Source organism: Branchiostoma lanceolatum, chromosome 5 (genome assembly GCF_035083965.1).
Source record: "Branchiostoma lanceolatum isolate klBraLanc5 chromosome 5, klBraLanc5.hap2, whole genome shotgun sequence".
Taxonomy (NCBI): domain Eukaryota; kingdom Metazoa; phylum Chordata; class Leptocardii; order Amphioxiformes; family Branchiostomatidae; genus Branchiostoma; species Branchiostoma lanceolatum.
The window spans coordinates 7,493,420-7,515,435 of NC_089726.1; the positions used below are offsets into that span (position 1 = coordinate 7,493,420).

Consider the following 22,016-nt stretch of genomic DNA (forward strand, 5'->3'; position numbering starts at 1 on the left):
TATATATATATATACATGTGTGTGCGTGTATTTGCGTGTGTATTTGTATGTGTGTGTGTACATGCGTGTGTGTGTACATGTGTGTATATGTGAGTATGCGTGTGCGTGTGTTTTTTTCTACTCGTTTCCAACTTAGAAGAGTCTGTAACCAAACCACGACAGAAAAATGAAGTTTATTGATATCTTTGGCCTACAACTTACCAAGAAAAACGGTAAAAATTCACCCCTGATCATGTTTCCCCGCATAGAATATGTCTAACAGCCACACCAGTGCGCACATTTCATAATTAAACACTTGGTCAACAAACGGGGTGTATGATAGCTGATATGAACATGCAGTAGGTCTATGATATATCATGATTTGGAATGCAAAATAAGATAATCAAGAAGTGAATTTTGTCGTGGACAGCTGCAACACGTGCGAAGTCAATACACTTGCTACTAAAAATGCTTTACTGTACTGTACATATCATTAGTAGTTCTGTATAGCACCTTATTTCACAACGCACATGCAACGTTACATTCATTGAGACGACACATAACACTCGTTACTCTTTTACGAAAGGCAAACGCCCTGTTCAGCTTTAAATTTGATCCAAATAAATGCTCCTCTCTCAGCATTTCGCCTTGAATAGTCGCATTAGTAGATTCAATACCAATCCACGTGCTCACAAGCAGGTCTTTAAAATTAACAATCAGCAAGGAAACCTATATCGCGGTATACAAGTGATTTGTTCATATACATATGGACTGTACAGTACTAGCTATAGTATATATCATAATGCCCACTTTGAATGTAACAACCTGACTCTTTGTGCACTATGTGCGTTTCTTTTTCAATGATCACTACTTCGACTTTGGAGCGATATCTACGCTCGCGATGTATGAAAATCGCTAATTTCTTAACCCTTTTTTGAATATCAATCATTGGTGTATGGTCTTTACGGCTTTTAAAATATACATTTTAACATGTGTGACTTCATATTTGGAGTACGTCATTCAGATCCCTGTAGAGTGCAGTTCTCTGTCTTATCGCTAGATGTCTTGGAGCACCAGTTCCATTACAGCCACAGTAACCTTATCATGCCTTGAGATATCTGGGACAGCTTTCATAGAAAAGTAAGAAACAAGATGTGAACGTCAAGGATCTGAGTGGGTGACGTCACGAATGATATCTGGGCATTTACAAAAGAATCACGTGACAATCGCAGGTACAGGCGCTCAGGAAAAATCAAACACTTCTCGGAAGCATTTCTCCCTCATATTTCCACCTCGACGTTTCTCCCGTGGTAAAAACAGACGACATTTTAGGTCAGACTTCCTTCTCCATTGTTTCTTGGTCCTTCGCGGCCTTTTCGGCTAGTTTGGATCGGAACTCCCAGACGCCGTCGTCGTTGGGTTCCATGAAGGGGTCTGCGGACGGGGGGAGCTGGAATATCCACGGGGCGTCGCCAAACTCCTTCTCAGTCAGCTGGAGGTCACCTGGAGAAACGTAAAATATGAAAACATTGCTATCTTGATTTCACGATATGGACGTATATATGTAATGAATGTCTCATATCACGTCATTTGGGATACTTTCAGTAAAATTAAGAGGGTGGTCTGGCGCTGAGGCCCCCGTCCCGTTTTGTATACACCCTTAAAAAGTGTTTCCCCCACGCGTGTGGTCAAGTCATTTTTGTCACATGTCTCTTAATAGGCGCAAATAACTATGTTGTGTCTTTGGAGAAATGCTTAACAGAAAAATGCTCACTAAAGTGTTCTACTTGCCTAATCAATTGTTTGTTGCTATTGTAACCCAGTTCTCCGTCGGGAAAGTACAGCATAACGAACTTAATTTGCCACGTCAACAAATCCGTAGATGCGATCTGCAATTGTTTTAATGGTGTGTACCTAATTGTTCTAACTACAACAACAGACTGATCCTTTGACAACCCACATAATCTACGGACCGGACTAAGTGATTAGGTAACCTCATTACGAACATAGTGATTATGTTCTAACGACCGCACACAGCACGATAATCACATTTCGAACCCTTGAAATGAAGAAACAGCAGTTTGTTTCAATGCAGCCGACGAGAAACAGTCTTTTGGGGAAGGCTCTTTGTTAGTCTCTACCATACTAGGTTGCATGCTGGCCAACTCCTCAGGCATGTAACCTGTCTATTTGGCCAATTTCTACTATTTTTTTTCCAGCGACCTATGGACTCTGCTAGAGACTAGCTCTTGTTTACAGATCATTCTAGCGTCGCCTTAGAAATGATCGTCACCTGGCCAGGGTACCATTCTCCGTAGCAACCGCTGGCTCAAACGATAATCGTTTCCGTGGTTAGCAAGCGAAACGATTGAACCAGTGGTTACAACGGAGGAAGGTACTCAGGCTAACCGTCACCCAGGTGTGCATGGAAAGCGTTGCGGTCTGCATAGCGACAGACAATAGTCTACTGAACAGTACTGGCTTTACATTGACCTTTCTGTTGCCATACTTCTACTGTTAATAGATTTACAACAGTTGTCTTCCTTCAGACCACAGACTGTCAATATTGTGTCCAAGCCTAATAGGCCAATATGCTCAACGGCGAACAGTTTACACAAAACCGCTACTGTATGAAACCTCTTCCGACAATACCATTCTACCGTGAGACGGCGCTCGCGCTGCGACTTAGCTGGGACCTAAATTGGATTTGTGTAACCCTTGACTTCGTAATTGGAATGTCATTCAAAATGTAATAGTATGACTGTAAATACACTAAAACAAACAAAGCGTTAGAATGTTCTTTTTTATCTACGAAATTCGTTGAGGGCTCTGTCAAATCAATCAGTCGCAGGGCGGTTGCGGCGAGGTCGCCGCTCTAGTGGATTTAAACGACAGTAACTTGGGTACACATTAGCCAGAGTTTCCAGTCATATCAACCGTGCCCAATGTACGTTACATGATATATGAACCCCTTTATCATCACACGTTGACTATAAACACGATGAACCTTGGTCAAACGTACTGTGACGGGAAAAACTACACTGGGTGGTCTGCCATTCCAAAAAACAAAGGTGCAGATAACGTCCAAGGCAAGATGGCATAATTCTACCGTCCTACAAGCCTTAATGTGCCCCCTGCATGGCCTACAAAACGTCTAGATGTGTTTCTTGAGAAACGACTTCGCATTCTTTCAATGGGGTGAAAAGTGCCGAGGTGACATTGACGACAAACTGACAAGGCAAAGAAACGAATGGCAACACTTTATCATTGGCGACGCTTGACGAACGCATCGCATTGAAATATAGAGACATAGATTCTGAAACACTCAATGACTACAGAATAGGTCTCATGGGCTCATACGAAAGTCTGTGTTGTTACAATAGTCGTCTATATATGTAGTGAGTCAAGTTGATTATCTTTTGAGCAACGACGTTACTGTACCTATATCTAATCTCCAACCGCAGATGTTCCGGGCGCGGGGCCAATTGGGTAGTGTTTTAATCCGTTTGGATGCACTTTCTTTCCCAGGTACATGTACTTGGATATTAGAAGCTCCGGGCGCGAGCCGGTGTAGGTCCACGCTCGGTATAATTGGTCTGGATACCAGGGTACCAGTGAGCCTGCGCCCTGGGACGTGGACAACGCCCTTAAATCTTCGTTTGAAGAAGAAGCCAATCCAGAGTATAGATGTACGTTTGGCTGCCAGAAACCAGGTAGCTTTCAGAAAGCTGATATACAATCAGAAAATAGCACAGGATAAGCCATAAAAAAGATTCCAGCAACGAAGCGGAGGCTACGTCTAAGATTAATTTTGGTCATTGCGGTTTGTTAAAGAAGAGGTCAATGACCTCACGGTGACCACCGCACGGTAAACATCGCTGTGTCAAACATCCCATGATCGATAGTGAAGACGCCGACAGCTAGAACACATCACACGGTCGCTAAATAACCCTGATGGTTCACGGAACCAAGGATCAAGCCGTGCCCTATACTTAATGAAATATATGTCATGCCGGGGCACACGATAGGTCATATCCAGGCTAAGACCACTTTGAATATGATGCTAGCTAGGGTCACATTTCCAAGGACTTCCAAACCTGGGCCGGGTCGGGCAGTTTGTGGGAATGGAAGTATGATATAAAAGCCAGTAAAACTGGCCATTATTCACCTGAAGTACAGCCAGTAGGTACCCATCTGAGTAACGAGGCCGTTGTAGTGCCTTTAGCTTTTAACGTGCTCGAGGTACCTCCTTGATCACGGGATCCCCATATTACGTCCCATCCGAAAGACAAATGTAGGTCCAACCAGAATGCCCTTCCCCGGATTCGAACCGGGGCAGTCTCCCAGTTACCAACTGATTGGAATCAGGAGCTCAACTGCGAGGTTGCTACCAGTTGCTACCAGTTGCTACAGGGACGCTAGCTTCGTCAGAAGGTTATGTTTTCGTATGTATGTGTGTGTCTGTGTGTGTCTGAGTGTGTCTGTGTGTGTGTGTGTGTGTGTGTGTGTGTCTGTGTCTGTGTCTGTGTGTCGATAATGCCTGGGTGGGTTATCTAATGATATTTGGTATGTGGATAGGTCTTGATGAGACCTCGTTTGTGTATATTTCTTGATATACACTTTTATTTTCCGTTTCCGCAAACAGCCCAGCCGGGCCCAGTTTGGAAATATGAACCAAGCATGAAAAAGTTGAGTTTGTTAAAGCTACAGCAAACATCGCCACATTAGGAGATGAACATCTTAGCTGCTTCAGTGGCTAACGTTTGGTTTTCCTATTTGAAGTGGTAATACTATTGAAAAAAAACTGCCCTACGAACGGGAGCTAAAGCGCCAAACACATTCCTCAGAAGAGCTCTGAAGCGCACTACAGCGTCTTATCAAGTGACCAAGACCGGAAAGCTTAGAGACGCTAAAGATAGATTCCAACCACATATGCAGTTTGTCTGTCTGCTTGGCTTCGTGTACGTGACAGGGGTGGAAATGAGGAAAGTAACTGTATATAAGTTTCTTACAGTTTTCCCTCAAGCGTTGCGCTGCCAAGGTAGACAGGATAGTAGAGGCACGCATGGGACAGCAAAGGTATTAGTCTCATTTATCAGCACTCTCCTTGGCGTTGTTGGAACAAAGACCGGTATTGATTTCCCAAATTATGACACTTAAGAAAAGGAAGCAACTGTAAACGTTTTTTTAAGTACTCCCTACGGCTTTGCATTCCCACTGTAGACATGGAAAGTAAAGGCACACAGGGTAGCAAATGTATTAGTAGAGCATTCGCCCAAGCGTTACAAAAAAAGAGGCCGGTATAACGTTACATTTCTCAAATATTGTGTGGTCTGCGCAAGTTTCTGACAACTCTGACAATTTATGCTCAAAGAATCTTGAACGTACGTGACTCTCTTTCACAATGGACGACAGCAAGAGGGTAATTTATCGACAGGACGAACCGTAATGTTGTGTGGCGTCCGACTATACTATTAGCTAGCAACTATTTCCTAATCTCCGTAGATATATTGAAGTGTCCTGGAGTGTTCACAGCAACACAGATTAGCAACATTCCGGGCCGTCGCTTTGACCGTGACACGAAGATTGACCGTGTGTGTGTGTGTAGGGGAGTTGTGTTCACAGCAAACACAAGTCCGGGTGTCGTATGTACATGCCGAATGAATGGAGGAGTGTTCAACAGACAACAAACATTACTATAGTGTGTGAGGACAGGAATCCTTTCCTTTAGAGGGACGGTACATTATGTGAGGATTTGACGGTATAACCGTCTTTCGGCGCAACACACCAGGTTTGCAGGCACGCGGCGCGACAGCAGCTGGTTATATTACCCTGGACGACCTGTCACATCTAACCTTTGCACATCTAACTGCAATCATTAATTAAAGCTATCTGGCGAGGAGTCTTTTATTAGTGTGGCAACGAGTTCCACTATTTGACAGTTCTTGGGAACAAAATAATTTTTGAAAAGATCAATCCTGGGTTGATAACTTTGGCACTTGAAGAAACGACTATTCAATCTTTTTCAGTGTCATCATTTTCAAATCGCTGTTTTGTTTTTTCATTGAGTTTATTGAGATCTTTTGACCTTGCACTTTTACTGAACCTACACAGAAGTCGTTTAAGGCCAAAGGTTAGCCTGGTTTTCCTATATTAGATTAGCTGTTTTGTACTTGTTATCATTCTGAAGTTAACGGCTCAAGATAGCGCGCTCATTTATAATTCTGTTTAGGCTACACGAAGTTAGGAATGCATAAACAGTTAACTTGAAGCCTTGGAAAATGAAGACCATGATCTGGAGTTACAGAAATTCTCTGTTATCTTGTCAGCACATGTGAGTGAATCCCTGTCGCCTGGAACAAGCACGTTTCTCTTCTCCTCTGACACACCGGCGTGCAGCACAAGTCAGGACACACGCACCCTCTCTACATTCCCTACACACTCACCCATCCACGCGTTGCAACCCGCCGGCTACGGAAAACAAACTGCTATCTCGGGTATCCCCGGACAAAGTACAACACATGCTCCCCGTCCTAAGTGGTTGGGCTATTACCAGTATTTATTCCATAGTGAGGGAGTAAGGGAGCACCTTACGTAATGAGGTTGGAGACATTAGTGCTTGAAACTAGCACGTTATTCCCAGGTACAAATACCTTCGCAAATGTGCCCTGTGGCATTTTCCGTTTACAAAAAAACTCGAAACCCTTTCAGGCATCCAGTATCATGAGGCCCAAGTAAGGAGAGCGAAAGAAAGAAGAGAGAAAGAAACTAAGAAGCTAAGGAGGCAAGAGAGGGACAGAGAGAGCGAGAGACAGAGAGGGGGAGAGAGAGAAAGAGAGAGAGAGAGAGAGAGAGAAAGAGAGAGAGAGAGAGGGGGGGGGAGAGAAACACAAGAAAACGAGCCGAAGAAGCCAGAAATATGTGAAGATTTTCCACTTGGATACCAAGAGAACTCATATCAACCCCAGTGCAACGTGGTGTTTTTAATGTTTGTTTTATAGAGGAAAATACAGACATCATATCTTCATGTCTTTCATTGCAATTCTTGACCTTTTCCATTTTTGTTTTGACCGCGAATAACACCACCAGCTTTACCCGACAAAGACGCGACCAGATGGAACGTAACATTTACAGACCAGCCACAACAGACTTCAGTCAGCAGAACTTGATACCGTTTCTGCCTCCCAGCTAATCTTGTACAATGTAAGTTTGAGAAATTCAGTAACTCGGTGTAAGCATTTAATCTTTGTTACAGACAAGGTGGGTGGATAATAACAACTTCCACCGCTGCCAGGATTGGTAGAGTTGCCAGACTTGTTGTTTGGCAAAGTTTCAAGTAGACAAGGTTCAGAGAGACTTGCAATTTGGCAGAGGATACAAAAGGCATATCATTACTCCTATTTTGTTCAGCTGACGTCGAAAAGTGTGGGAGACGGATCCGGAGAGTTCTTGTACCTTTATTACCTCTCCTAAAGCATCTTCTCTCCTAAATAGTAGAATACTAGTACCATATTCTCCAAGCAAAGTTTACGTTTCAGCTGTTTTCGTACATCTTTACTATCGTTTTGAACCGATATGATATTTCTATGAAGATATCAAACGTATCTGTCAAAAGACGAACAAAATGAATGTAATCCACTGGCGAACCACGCTTAGGATGTAAACACGCACTGTTCCTTTTTAAAACGCCTCAACATGCTAAATATTTACCCATTATCAAAACATATCTCGACTCAATACCACAACTCTCCGCCCTCGAGGCTCTAGTGGGGGATTTATTAATTTCAGTCGGTCTGGTTTGACCAACAAATATGTCCTGTTGAATCATGAAAAGCCCTCTATCCCGCTTGCCTGTTGGTTCGCAATTCTACACGTAATGTATGGTAAACTTCAACTTGGCAGTGAGAATAATGGTCCCTAGGTGCCAGCGGTGGAAGGTCGGACTAATTTGTAGTCGTGCCGGGAACGTCAAGTCTTTGTAACGGCAGGAAACCGTGCCAGACCGACAGCTGCACCTACCCGACAACTCCGGAACACAGTTCTAGTTTCCAAGACACACAAATCACACAGCGTGGTCTCATTCATGTCTGTTATGTAACGATGTGATTTGCTTTTCTCTGCTTCGTGAGTCTTTAAATTGCTGCTCTTGACTCCCTAAACACGCCCAATCGCCCCCGGTATGCGGCCAATTGTAGGTTTTGTGTCAGTGACAAATCCTTAAATGTTCGGCTACACCGTACTTTGGAATTAGTACAAAGAGGATTGAATGAAAACATTGCTGCTAACATGCTATTGGGGATAATCCCAACCCAAATTCTTCCTTTCTTCAATACTGGTGACTTGTTTGAAAAAAAGGCAGACTTTTTACAATGGCGCTGACAGTGTGCAGTGCAAACCTGCAAATATAACCTTCAGACAGGGCAAAGAAACGCCAACTTTGACGCGTCAGCAAAAACGTTGGTAGATGTAGCGGTCAAGGCTCCTCGGGGTTTCTAAGAAAACGTCTATTTTAAGAACGAGCATGGCAAAGTTCAACTTCAAATACTCCTAAAACACAGCGTACACGTTTATTAAGTCATAAACAACAACAGGATCATGTACGTACCGTTTACATCGGCGGTTTCAAACGGGTGCATGGCGTCCTCTTCTTTCGTCCCCGTGACTTTAGCCAACTCGTCTACAGTAATGACGTTATCCTTGTTCAGATCGTACATACTGAACTCCGTCGGTAACTCCTCTAGCTTCAGTTTCCCCAGTTCCTCTTCCCCGGGGATGTTCCCGACGAAAGGTAGCGGGCCGTCCGCCTCGTCAACCGGCTCTTCGATGACTTTGTCCCCGAGAACAATTGCCAGAGCGCCCGCTAGAGCCAGCCACCGCCACAGTCCGGCCTCCATGGCTCTGTAGTGTTCCCTGTACCAATGAGAACACAAGGTGTTTAAACTGTAGTGCCTCCTCTTAATGAGTCTGTAGATCGCTGACACGCCGTGACTTGTACAGTGAAGATCAGAAAGGCCAGACTACCGCCGACGAGGGTAAAGACACCTCGGTGAGAGAATTTACGGGTACGAAGCGGGTAAACTGCAGCCCCACACAGGCGCGAACAATGTTTGACCGACCCCGAATGTTTCACTTGTGTGCGGACGGAACGTCACTAGCTGACAACTAAGCCTTAAGACCATTCCATTTCGATGTCTTCGGGGGGAGGACCAAAATTTTCACCTCAGCTTAGAAGTACTAGAGCACAATCAGGGGATTATCTAAATAATGAGGCAGATAGAATGGGTAGGTTAGAAATGATTTATCATGTTACATTTACCAATGAAAGAGGTAAAAACTTTCATTGTTAGCCATCCCCTCTTCAATTTCTGGAATGGAACATCCCAAAGTCACATGCAGCAGCTTCGGTTGACCACAAAACCATGACAGTCATCACAGAAACCCTAACAGATTTGACATTGTGGTACACTTGAGATTCAACACAGTAAATGGCTTACGTAGAATACGCGTAAATATGCTATAGTGCGTGTATTATGGTGAAGTGTCCTTAACTTGAAAGTCAAGTTGAAAAGTTCAGCTGACATTGCTGCATGTATCTGCAGTTGTCGCGATAAGCCAGCAATGGTTTATGTCGCCGCTGTTTTCTGGACAGTCTGCAAATAACACAGGGACAGTTCAGCCTGAAAAACAAGCCGTCAGGGGCGCCGCCAGTATCGGGCTGTACACCTCGCCGTTACATGGCACAGTATTTTTCTTGGCCGGTCGTATACAACGTCAAAAGGGATCTTTGATTGACCCGCAAAGCCACTGGGTACCGCCATGCCAACTCTAGATTTATTCCCCCCTCCCCTTCTCCGCCTCCATGATATAATCCTCTCCATATATCATTCGGTGTAATTGTAGGACCAGAGTACACCGACATTCATTCTGTGTTAGGAATTCAGTTGTGCTATAGTCTCTAGCCTTGGAGTCACAACATGATACTAGTATCCTGCCTCAAACCCAATGCAAAAACATGTTCTGAAGTGTTTAGAGACATGGATAGGAAGGATTTAAATGTAAAGGTAGTCCCGAAGTCATTTTGAGGCCATAGGGGCAGTGGGTTGTTATCTATTGGCACTATGTCTAGGGCACGGTATTGGAAGGCGGAGTCCACCCATCTCCTTCCACCGGCTTTTACCTCCACAACCGAAGCCAGGTACCCGTTTTTACACCTGGGCCACAGAGTGAGGAAAGCCATGTAAATTGTATTTCCCAAGGGCACAACGTCGATAGCATGTCAACAGGAAGGATGTACAATCTCTCAAATCCATGTAGCTGCCCAGCTCTGTCGTCCCAAGCAAGTTGTGGTCTACTTTAGACCACTGGATTTCATTAGGTACAATATATAGGACTTCAGAGGCAAGTTTCTCGAAATGAAAACCACACTGTTTCCGGCAGGCCGAGCTCTGATCTTACCGTTTCCTCTGTTCTAAGGAAGAAATGATTCAAACGAGATTAAAGGCAGTGCTTCGGGGGGAAATTGGGTAATGGTTATTAACGCTACATTTCGAAATCGTGGCTTCAGGCTGTGGCCTTGTTTGTCGCGTCGTCGTTTGAAGCCAAGTTTTGCCGTCAATCATGTAGTGTGTTACGACACGACGCGGTTTCCTCAGTCTTGACAGTGGCTTCAGGGCTTTGAAGGTTTGATAAGTGCGACCACACAGATAGGGGAAGCATACGCAATGCCAAAACACACAAGATATACTAAGACCTGGATGTAGTGTATGTGTATGTTGGACAGTGGTAGCCTATGTATGCAATCTTTGCGGATGAGGATATAGCTCTGTTGAGTTCCTGTACTGCCAACACGTGACACTCAATAGTAGTCAGAGCCCTCTATAACGGAAACAGCTTGTCGCTATAAAGTAAAAGGAAATCAAACTCACCTATGTATGATGCTATTTGCTACCTAATTGGTCTCAGGCGATACAGAGGTTCAGAACGCCAATATTCGGATGTTCTTCAAATTCTAAACCCCTGATAAGTGACCAACATATCACTGACCGTTTGCCCTGTAAGCGATTAACCAGATATGATGGCACTCGCAGCACTAGTATGTCGGTACATGTATCAGTCTCACAACAACTACATTTACAGTGACAGTCAATCATCCAGCTGCTACTGGAGGCTTTAAGGGGTTTACCGATGAGTGTATGGTCATTTCCAGGATGAATGTATCAGTGGTTGCCGTATTGTCTATATAGTTACATGATAGTTCTCTTTGTCCAACTGTGGCGTTGAGGCGTATGGGTAAACTTGCTTCAGGTAGTGCAATCTTTATCGTTTATGACCCGGAATTCTGATATACGAGTATTCAAAACCCCTATTAGACCCCAGGGAGAGCGCGATATGGGGTTAAGTGTTACTGAAGGCTCGTATTGTCCCGTCACGTCTGTCAACGCTGTTTGTATTTCTGTCCGAACTTGACCTTAGCTGACCCCTCCCAGAATTGGCGGGTGTATTTTAGGCCGCGGGCGAGACCGCCAGGCGTCTCGTGTTTAAAGCCGCGATGTGTGGAATATACAAGCTACACAGGGAGTAATTTGTTTGAACTTTGTTTATTCATCACGAGAAGCTCAAATCGGCACCAGGCCGCTTTTCATTGAGGTCATGAGGGAAGAGGTAAGGGTCAGATAAAATATAACAGAGAACAAATTACATCATTTAAGTCCTAATAACTCTATAAACCTATATCACTACATATACATGGTATAAAACATGTAGCGAAAACTGGATCATGGTCCAGTGTCCGTTCGTTTTGGTCATTTCTGTTACTTCAAGAGTCTCTCAAAAAAGGAAGTCAGATTCAGAGCCGTAGGTGTGTCTGGCGGTAGCCTGTTCCAGACACTGTGTGGCATTTACAAACTACATGTACACAGGGAGCAATGTGTGGAATATACAAACTACACAGGAGCGACCGTTCTGTGGCATTGAAGATGAAAAGGGTGGTTGAACTCTGCCATTGCGAGCTACAGGGGTGGAATGTTTAACAAATTGAGAGAGATAAAAAAAGGAGGGATCGACCATTTCTTGCTGCGACAATTGTCCAGAAAATCCTGACAGTGGTACCGTTAACTGTAAGGGGCAAATCAGTGACAAAGAACACCACACTCTTACAAGAACGACCGAAAGGCACAGAAAAAACTAAACATCTGCTAGTCTATAATTTTGTATATCAAATAGCTTAAATGGTAACGTTAATTAGGTTGTTACCTTCTTCTGATTCCCCCGCTTTCTGACAACCGGTTGAAAGGGAAACACCTCTAAGGTATTGTGTTAGCAAATCAAAGTAAGACATACACATAAATCAAGTGTGTTGATCTTTTTTACTGCTAGGAGCCGTGTTTATTTCCAGTCCTCATTATTTCATTTGTTGCGAAACCGAGACGAAAATCGAACCCAGGACCACCAGGTGTGGAGACCATCCGTGCGTGAAATGCCGCAGGAGTTCCGTCCACATGTTTGACCTCGAAAAGTCACGTACCACTCGGGATTCTCGTCGTCTTGGAACGGTGGTCTGGTGGTCAGTAACACGCTAGTCACTCAAAACCCAGGTGACGATGGGAGAGAGAGTCAGATGGGGCTTCAACCAGTCAAACCTGCCCAAGAAGACCACTCAGGGGACCGATAAAATCTGGTTTAATGCTTGTGCCAATGGAAAACAAATTATCTAAGGGACTGCAAAAAAGTGGTCACAATGGCCAGGTGCTATTTATGAAGAGGTGGCACTTGTACAGGTTTGACTGTACAGTATATAAGGCAATGAGTGTTGCTAGGAATCGGAGACTGGGTCCGAATACGGAGTGCATATACTAGATAGGTGTTGAGATCGTAACGTACTCCAAGAAAAACGGAAGGACATCAGAATGTTCTTATCATCGGCTTGACACACCTGCCCGTATATCTGTATTCACCGTATATCTGTTTAGCACACCCCCTCCCCACAACTATTTACAGGTAGCGTTATAGGTTGAACGCGTCAATAGCTCTTGTTGAGCCGTCTGTGTTCTATATCACGTTTTACCCTGAGGATATCTACCCAACTAGGTGTCTGTCATCATGATATCATCCTCTGTCTTATCTTTCTTCAAGACATTTTAAGACTACTTACCTTTTACTGAAGATCTAACAGACGCATGTCTCAGCCATTGAGACAAATCGAAGCAAGGCAAAACGCAAACAAGCAACATTTGTTTGCAATATCATGTTTCGCTGGAGGTATGAGAAGCTTGCAATGTAGGTCGCAATTTGGAACTTGTCAAAAGATTGGGGCTTTGCAACCTTGGATAATGTAGGAGTTTTAGGTGACTGTTGGTTAAGCCTGATGACCAGGGTTTGGGGAAAATGCTAGTGTGGCACGTTACTTTCTAGAAAAAAAAATGTTTTAGATTACTCTTGATGGAAATAAGCTGAGAAACGGAACAAAAGGCGAAGTTGCATTCCTCAAAGCAGATGTCATGTTAGTGTAAGTGTATGGGCTAAATAAAGCAGATATTTCTACCATAGTCGACGGACACGCCCCGAAGATAGTGGAATTCCCTTCTTGTTAAGGGCTGGAGAGGATTAACTTGTCACTCAGCTACCTGTACTAAGAACCCCCATCAACCTAGCCTCCACCAGGCCTTCCTACGGGGGTATGGATCGTCCAAATTCGGCAAAAAAAGGAATGATTGGCCAGTTGAGTCAGTCCACGGTAAGGTCAATAATTCGCCCGCTTGCAAAACCCTCAGTCTTGTGGCCAAACTTCCCTGGCAAATATTCTCCCTATAGCTGGCGTAGTTAGTCCCCCCCCCCCTCCTCTGTCTGTTTCGAATTCCTTTTCAGTTCTCCTGAAACGTTTGTTTCCACTAGGGCCCGGAAAAATAAGTCCAAATTGCGCCAAATTAGACTAATTGGTCAGAGAAATTTGCCCGCCAGAGACGGTCCAGTCCGAGGGCAAAATTGGCATCCTCTTGCCAATAATTTACCCAGGACAATTTTGGCCAATTACAACCATTCTATCGCCAGAGAACGTCAGGAGCCTGGTTGACTTAACTTTACTTCGTCTGAAACAAACGCAATCCAAATCGTTCCAATAGTCGCATCTAAAGCTCTACCATCAAAGAGCAAATCTTTTTGCTCATCTTTTCCCCCTTCGGAGTAAAAAAATAACCTCTAGTAGTCTAGCAGAGTCTAGAGAGCAGAGTCCATTCGCCGGAGAAGCTAACCCCTGGTGTATTTTGACATGTAGTCTATTTGACCTATTTCTACTATTTTTTCCAGCAACTCATGGAGTCTGGTAGAGACTACCTTTGGAGTAAAACGGCCTAAAGACTCTCAGACAAAACATACCGCGGTACACTGCCGCTCTATTCTAACGCGTTGAATGAATCAGCTCCAACAGACATGTACTAGTACTTGACAGGACACGTGCACGTAAACATTAGGACCTTAGCTTCTACCAGGCGCCGCGGATCGCTGGAAAAATAATAGAAATTGGCCAAAGTATGCTAGGGAATCTGCTACGGAGAGAGGGACAAAACTAGTAGGCGACCCACATTTCCAGCGATCCGCGGAGCCTGGTAGAGGTTATTAGGACCTTACATTCGATCTTTTGTGCTGACTAAATAAGAGAGCTGAGCCACGATCACAATGTTTAGTTTGGAAGGAACACACTGACAGCAGGAAAGCCGTGGTGTTGCCCACGGAAGACCTCTACCACCCCGGCATGTGTGTTTACGTGCTACCGGCTTCTCACATACAGAAAACACGTCAGTCAAGAAATCACCACGACACCGGCGTCTCAAATATAGAGAACACGTCAGTCAAGAATCCACAAGACGAAGGGGAAGAGATTCGATGTTGGAATGAGATATCAAAACCGGACGTTCCGCTGCAGCCAGGGGGCCAAAATGATACATCTAATGATTTCGAGGTCTCATCAAGACCTACCCACATACCAAATATCAAGACAATCCACCAAGGCATTCTCGAGTTGTCACATATACATAACCTTCTTGGTGAAGGTAATTACTTGTCAACTACGTGATAATATCTTGTCCTTTTTGCAGTACAATTGTGTAATTTATTTGCATTGTTTTCCTGTTAAAAGACGTTGTTGAAAAGTTGTGTTGTTGTTCCAAGACGTTATTGAATAGGTGTGTTGTTGTTTCAAGACGTCGTTGAATACAAGTATTTGTAGGATAGGTGAGATTTTACAACAAAGGAGCCTTTCTGGATTATCGTCCAACACACACGTCAATAATCCAAAACCAAACAATCAGCTTTAATCCGACAAAATCACTTATCAAGATCACATCTTCGTAATCCTAATCTTTCTTTAATTCGTTTATCCTTGTTTGAGTACCTTCAAAAATTGGGCATTTTCGCACGGCCATGTTGATTTGATCATATGGATGAAATCCGGGGACCACCAAAGTGATGCGAGCGGGCGAATAAAAAAATTGTTGGCAAAAAAAAAAGTTGCATTTATTATGAAATCTACGTGGTCAGGAAGGATGAGTAAAACTAAACACACAGAGTATGGTGTACCGAATAATGGATTCTTCTTTGACTTTGGAATTGACTTAGGCTTTCTACAACATTAGTATCCCTTTTCCGAAATATTTTCTTGCAATTTACAGCATTCATTTTGTTATTTCGCAGCTGCTTTGTATGATTTACAGTGTGGCCGAAAACTTATTTGTTTCCTGGAAACGGACGAAAATTGATGCGCGCGCTGATGTCAGCCACATCATCAAATCAACATGGCCTAACCGATGGAAGATTGAACGGTTGTCCACCTCTGACCGTGTCGTTTTTCGGGAATGTGTGCTGAGGTCCGAGATCACCACGCCACACTGGACAGAGGTTACTGACCTACTGACCGCTCGGACCAGGTGCCAATCAACATCATGCTAACCAGATCGTTCCCCACAGACTCATATGCTCGCGATTCTTCAGGGTATAAATCAGTCTGAAATAGCCCTTTTCGTACTCTCAAAGCAGAGGTTCGGAGAATACGCCAGTTTGGCTTGGCGACATAAAGAAAACGGGACAAAATATAAAGCCTGACAAAAACGCATAACAACACGTCAAATCACAGCCGCAGCTAAACCTCTGCTTGGCCATGGAGTGCCCTTTTCGTCGCTACATGTATCAAAGGTCCAGAGAGCGGGCACACCTCTTGATGCCTGTTGGGGGGCTTGGGGCGAATTGAACTCTTCTGGTCGGCTAATTACTCTAGCCAATTACTCTCATCCAATTTGGCGCGAATTCAGCAAATGTTTCACCCTGGGAAAGTCTGGGAGCGATCACCTAACGCTACCGTTCTCTCCTAGTCCCTACCAGACTGACTTCGCTAGCTATAGTATAGGGAACATGATTTGCCAGGAGAGTTTTGCTACCAAAGGGGTTGACGGCCACTCACCCAGTCATTCTGTGGTATCTCGGTACAATGAAATGCCATAAAAGTAATCCACTCATTTTCTGAACAAATGCAGTAGCTTTGGAGCTGAGATCATTTAAGCCATAAATCAATTAGTGAAGGAAACCAGACTTTATATAACAAGTTCCTCCGAAGGGGCTGACTCTCCTGGCCAATCATTATCTTGTTTGCCGAATTCTACAACCCGTACTCCTGTAGCAAGTCCTGGTGGAGGGTAGTACCCTCCAAGCAGAACTTGAAGGAGCTCGGAGGGGGTCGTTGTCTTATTCTGATTGGCACCCGTTTCCTGACAGTCGACTCCTTCAAAGATGCCAACATAAAGATCTCTCACTTCTACCTCTGCTTGGAGAGTATTCGCTACCTCAGATTATCGTCAAGGTCATATTGCAAGAAAATAATTCTAGCGTTTTCCTATCGATATCGCTGCTTTTTTTCATGACAAAGGGTAGCCAGAAAATATTCCGACGTTCCCTCCCAATATCTGCTTGGAATTCACGCCTTACATTTCAGCTTGTGAGGTTAGTGTCTCCATGGATTCATCATTGGAAGTCTTGTTTTCTTACTCATGACTTTGTCAGCTACATTTGTCATGCCTCATGGACCATAAATTCTTACTCACATCCTGTTATCATAACCTCCAACACAGACTCAGCTACAATACCTGGCAAGGGACATCGTAAATACATGACACTAGAGATAAAGAAAGCAGTGTTCTACCTCCTAAACATGTGACAATGAAACTTTTTACACCACTTGACATCGCCCATTCGTTCCGCCCCTGTCTCTTGTGCTAGTGTCAATAGAAGTGAATCCTATCCTGTCAACAGCCACGGGTGATTTCTGACTTTGATTTCAGTTCGGCGACTGAAATTTACAGACCAGAACAGATTTCCTCACACTGCCGATTAAAGTAGTTGTGCAGTTGTGTGCTGCTTGTATGTCTGCTTGTTTACGCCCACGTAAAAGCACCACCAGTGGTCCTTTTCTCAAACGAAGTTCAATTGACTTTTTTTCACGGTCAACGATAGTGTTCATTGTAACTTCACACCGTTTAATCAGCGCTGTAGGGCGCAGAGCTTGACCGAAGGATTTTCAGATTTCGAGTCACGGAGACTATGATCTCATTCCATCTGATTCTTGCGAACGATTGATCGATTGATTGATAACGTCAATCGCGATAGTATGTTGTAATCTCCAAGCAAATAAGTCAAGAAAAGAATGTAACATTCTCCACACAAGAGCCGTTTTTGATAGCCAACTCGGACCAGTGAGACAACGTCACGCTTTGCCCTCACAACATCTGCTTGGAGATTAAAAGTCGATGACAAATCGAACTTTCCGACCTCCGCCCGTGCCCAGGGCAGCGCCTTCCCTCTCGGTCCCAGAGTCACCAGGTCGTCACGGTCATACCGCACCATTTGTGAGAAATAAGCGTCCCTTTGACTCAGAGTTCTCTCCCATGACCCGTACGGTTCATGGAGGCTACCCTCGCTTGTCGTTGTTCTCCTTTCATTGAATATAAGTGGCTTTGAAACGGTTAATGTGCGAAGGACAACAGTTACCTACTTACCAGTTACTTGTGCTTGTGTATCACTCACGTGAAAGAGCTAACATTATCTAGTTTAAATCTTTATATTCCAGGAAAATTCTTAAAAGATGGGTGTTAGGGGTGATCCCAGGGGACAGGTAAGGAGGTAGGGAGGGGGTGTAAGGACATCGGCAGAACCAATGGATAAGTTGCTTTGCATTTTCCGCTCTTCTGGTGGTTTGTTTGTTTTCATTGGGATGTGTCAAAGTCAGTCATCAAACCGGACATATTGTCTCAATAAAGAAATTTGTGCGTGTACGATAACGTACAGTATGCCAATAAGCATTACCACGAATCGTGCAGTAACGCAACGATTAGATTCTATTGCAGACCCAATTGCCCGGTTTCGGTCTGTTGCTACAGTTAGATAGGTGTTGATTGGTCTCCACCCAAACGTACTGCGATATCCGTCACCCAGTCCCCGTACTAAGCCCGCACCTAGCTCACATTTCCCACACTTTGCGGGCTCAGCAGAGCCGATCAGCAGGTAGAGAACAGAGGCTGTTCGGATGTAGAGCTGTCATTTATCTCCAAGCAGATGTAAGACTCCAGCTTGTTTGCGTCTCTGTATGCGTTCCCTAATCTCCAAGCAGATGTAGAAAGGTAAAATTGTAACGTTTCTCAAGCTCCCGGTTCGACTTTGCCCCTCTACATCTGCTTGTAGATTATATCTACCAGACAAGCTAAGATGCCTTGCAATTGGTGTGGACTTTTCTCGTTGTCCCCATTTGCTGACACGCAACCATTCCAACTTCAGTGATCTTCAGTGTGTCAGGAAAACGAGCAACAAGAAAATATTACGTCGATAACGGCTAGACATCCAGATACTAGGATACACAAGATGCCAGTCACTGATGAAAGGTAGTGGGTGCTCCCTGAATCACCTAGCCGTTTACAACTCTATCCGGTTGCTTCAGTAACTGTTTGTGTAAGAAAATATTAGGATATTTTGCTTCCAATATCTGCTTGGAGATTAGCCCAGAAGCCGTGCCGAGCTGCCCGCACGGTTTCAGCGGGAGTCTTGTCATTCCATAGCTCGTTATCGCTGACAGGCATGCCGAGATGTCACAAACCTGTCTGCCAACCATTATAAACTAAACCCCAACGCAAACATTGCGATAGCGTGCAATTGAAAACATCCCTCAAGACCACTACAGAACTATAACAGGATCTTGATGAACACTCGAGCCTGGGGGAGCCTACTTGCAATCAAGGTCACTTTCACTGGTATGTCCTTATCTTGGTTCAAGACGATGAATCTTCAAGATACAAAGCATAGAGGAGACGCAGAACTGACAGGAGGCACTGCCCAGTTTACGTGGACAAGTCAAAACAACACGTTTTATCAGTGGCCTTTACAGATAATTTCTATGGCCGCGGTTCTATATGGCGTATTCACGTGACGTCATCACACCTGCCCTCCGTGGGCGGCCATGTTGGTGCTCACCCGGCAGCGAAGTTTCTCGGTGTCCGACGGTCTCTAAATTTCCAAGGAATGCGAAGTCGTCTGATCGCTGTTTTATTATATGCAAAGAGTCTCCAGCCTCACATCCTTTTCGCTACAAAAATCCAACTGGAAATGACCCATTGTCGACGAGCGAGGAAATTTCCCCAGCTGCCTACAAACATGGCCGCTAAACTGTTTACAGAGTACGCATAAAATCAGTTCACAGCATACAAGTGTTCCAAGGCTTGCAACCACGTAGTACAGTGTCTTGAGTGTCGTGAAAAATTTTGGTGGCAGGGAGTACGTTATGATCGGGAAAGTTCGACGTTGAAAGACCCGCCAGTTTACGAACGTATCTCCGACAAGGAGGTTTAATCAGATCTCAAGCAACGACTACACGGTGCCGCGACTGTGTTACACAACGGGCCTGTAATTTGCTTTTCGACCAGATACAAAGGTTTCCATACACTCACGTTGATTCTCCAACTTCAACTATTTAGATCCGCTGTTCGTATGTCAGAAATCCACTTTTGTTTCAGTCGTTAGTCCCTTCGTATGTTCCCTTACCTACACGAGAAACGCCAAACCAATCTTACTGTTACCCGATCAGTGTGTGCTTTATCAGTCCCAATCAAACATCTGACCACGAGGCAAAACACCAGGATTGTGAGACAAAACGTTCCGAAGGGAAATTGTGAATGGCGTAGAAAACATCTGCTATTTATACGGAGAGTTCCATAGGGCTCCACTATCAAGTGAGCACCAACATGGCCGCCAGTGCTCGTTGCTAGAGGGAGGGTCACATGACTGAATACGCCCTATACACCAAGTAATGCAAGCTTGCAAAAGTTGCCTAGTGCCTAGGCACCGATCTGGACTCTGGAATGTCACTCACCTTTGTTTATTTGCAGGAAGATCCACCAAACAATCCGACTTGCTCAGCTTGAAGCTCTCCCTCCTTTTCGTCAGCAGGATATAGAAACCTGGAGGTACTTTTCCTCACACAAAGGCTTAGCAATGCCAACAATTCCCCGCTTGGGTACTTGGGCGGATGTCTGGAAACGAATCTCCAAAAAACTGCAGACCCAAAACCCTCTCAAATTCTTGGGCTCCGCTCGGCCTCAAGGATATGAGCTTTCTCAGGAGACGTTCTTCAAATTCAGACTGAGAAAAGTTGAGAACGTCGTCCGGCCTTCGCCCTAGTTATGTCAGGACTGGAAAAGTGAGCAGAGATGTGGGACGGTGTTGGCACGCCGGTGTCCTAGAAACGCAGTAGCTTATCCCGCGAACGACTTCCTGATGACGTGAACTCTTAGTCTTACTGTGAGAAAAACTTCCCGGTGAGCCACAGCAGGGGCTACGGTAAAGTTAAACAAGGTAAATTAATCCTCGCAAAATTAAACAGGCAGAAAAAAACAACGACTCTTCAAATATCCATCGTAAGCGACGCACAATGCCACGAGAAGACACTCTCTGCTGTGTGTCTTCTAAGACCCGACTGTTGGCAACATACAGTAAACTGTTTACTGGAAGTTGCGCTCTGACGAACCGGGGGGTTGATTGACAAGGTGGCTCAAAAGGAGGCGGGGCCACATTGGCTCGTTACACGGTCCAGGGATGATGAATCCAATATACAAAGGGGCCAATTGTTTTCCGACCAATGAAAACAAATCTAGAGAAAACCATTTAGTGAAGAACAAAGGGAATCGCCTTTAGTCTGTAATAACTTTAATAAGTTTATTGCAAATTCGTGCCCGAAGGCTAAATGCAAATAAAATACATAAAGGAACAGTGTACAAAATAGGTATAAAAGCTGCTTATCTAAATTATACAAATGTAATTGTCTATAGCTAGTGAAGGGTTTGACTTCTCTTTTGTAAGCAATGGAAGACGTAATGTCCCACCTTTTCTATAATTTGTGGGTTTTTGGTAGTTAAAAGAAGAATTGTCTTTTCTTTGTCTGTAAGCTTAGGGAAATTCGGATAGATTTTAGTGGTCTGAATAGACAACTCATTTCGTGCATTATCATGAAATGAACAGTTTGAAATAAAGTGTATTTCGTCTTCCACGGCATTTGTATTGCAATACTTACAAAGTCTTTCGTATATAGGTAATTTTCTATACCGGCCTCTCAATAGGCCACACACTTGGTTGAACAAACTTGCCTGTGTCTTCAGTTCTGAATGAACATCTAATATTTGATTGGGCACTGGACAGTATTAAGGAAATCGTCTTCACAACCACACTCCTTGCTGTAACTTTTATTTGATAATCCCCAAGGCTCCCCTGACACTCCTGTTCTTGCTACTTACTGTTCCAGCATTCTCGAAGATGCGAAACAAATTGCTGAACGCAGTAGCCTAGGCCTATGAAGGTGTAAGACGTCCTTGAAGTTGCCTGTTCCGAGATTGCCTAACTTAGGCTCTATATATATAGAGGTCGCGTCCGCTAGACTCCTTGGGCTCCTTTGGTGGACTAGTACTAGCAGAGGTTGGCAAAAAGGGGGAACAATGTGCCAGAAATAATTATTTGCACTA

The 22,016-nt window shown here is 44.3% G+C and overlaps 1 protein-coding gene across 2 annotated transcripts; it reads right to left on the reverse strand.

The window, feature by feature from the left end:
- Nucleotides 1–157: 157 nt before the first annotated feature.
- On the reverse strand, nt 158–21,004 carry LOC136434736 (uncharacterized). Of its 2 annotated transcripts, XM_066427769.1 has the most exons (3): nt 20,375–21,004; nt 8,585–8,889; nt 158–1,482 (listed from the first exon to the last, which is right to left on the reverse strand). In XM_066427769.1, exons 2-3 carry the CDS (start codon nt 8,871–8,873, stop codon nt 1,313–1,315), a joined length of 459 nt encoding a protein of 152 aa, XP_066283866.1. In that variant the 5' UTR covers nt 8,874–8,889; nt 20,375–21,004; the 3' UTR covers nt 158–1,312. The 2 variants fall into 2 exon arrangements, with proteins under 2 accessions (XP_066283866.1, XP_066283867.1); XM_066427770.1 differs by lacking the exon at nt 20,375–21,004 and having other exon boundaries at nt 8,585–9,138.
- Nucleotides 21,005–22,016: the final 1,012 nt, after the last annotated feature.

What these genes read in the sequence shown, in the direction of transcription:
- LOC136434736 (XM_066427769.1), bottom strand. Translation starts at nt 8,873, where the DNA reads ATGGAGGCCGGACTGTGGCGGTGGCTGGCTCTAGCGGGCGCTCTGGCA. An exon ending in TGAAACCGCCGATGTAAACG is followed by an intron (nt 1,483 to 8,584) that starts GTACGTACATGA and finishes ACGTTTCTCCAG; the next exon opens with GTGACCTCCAGCTGACTGAG.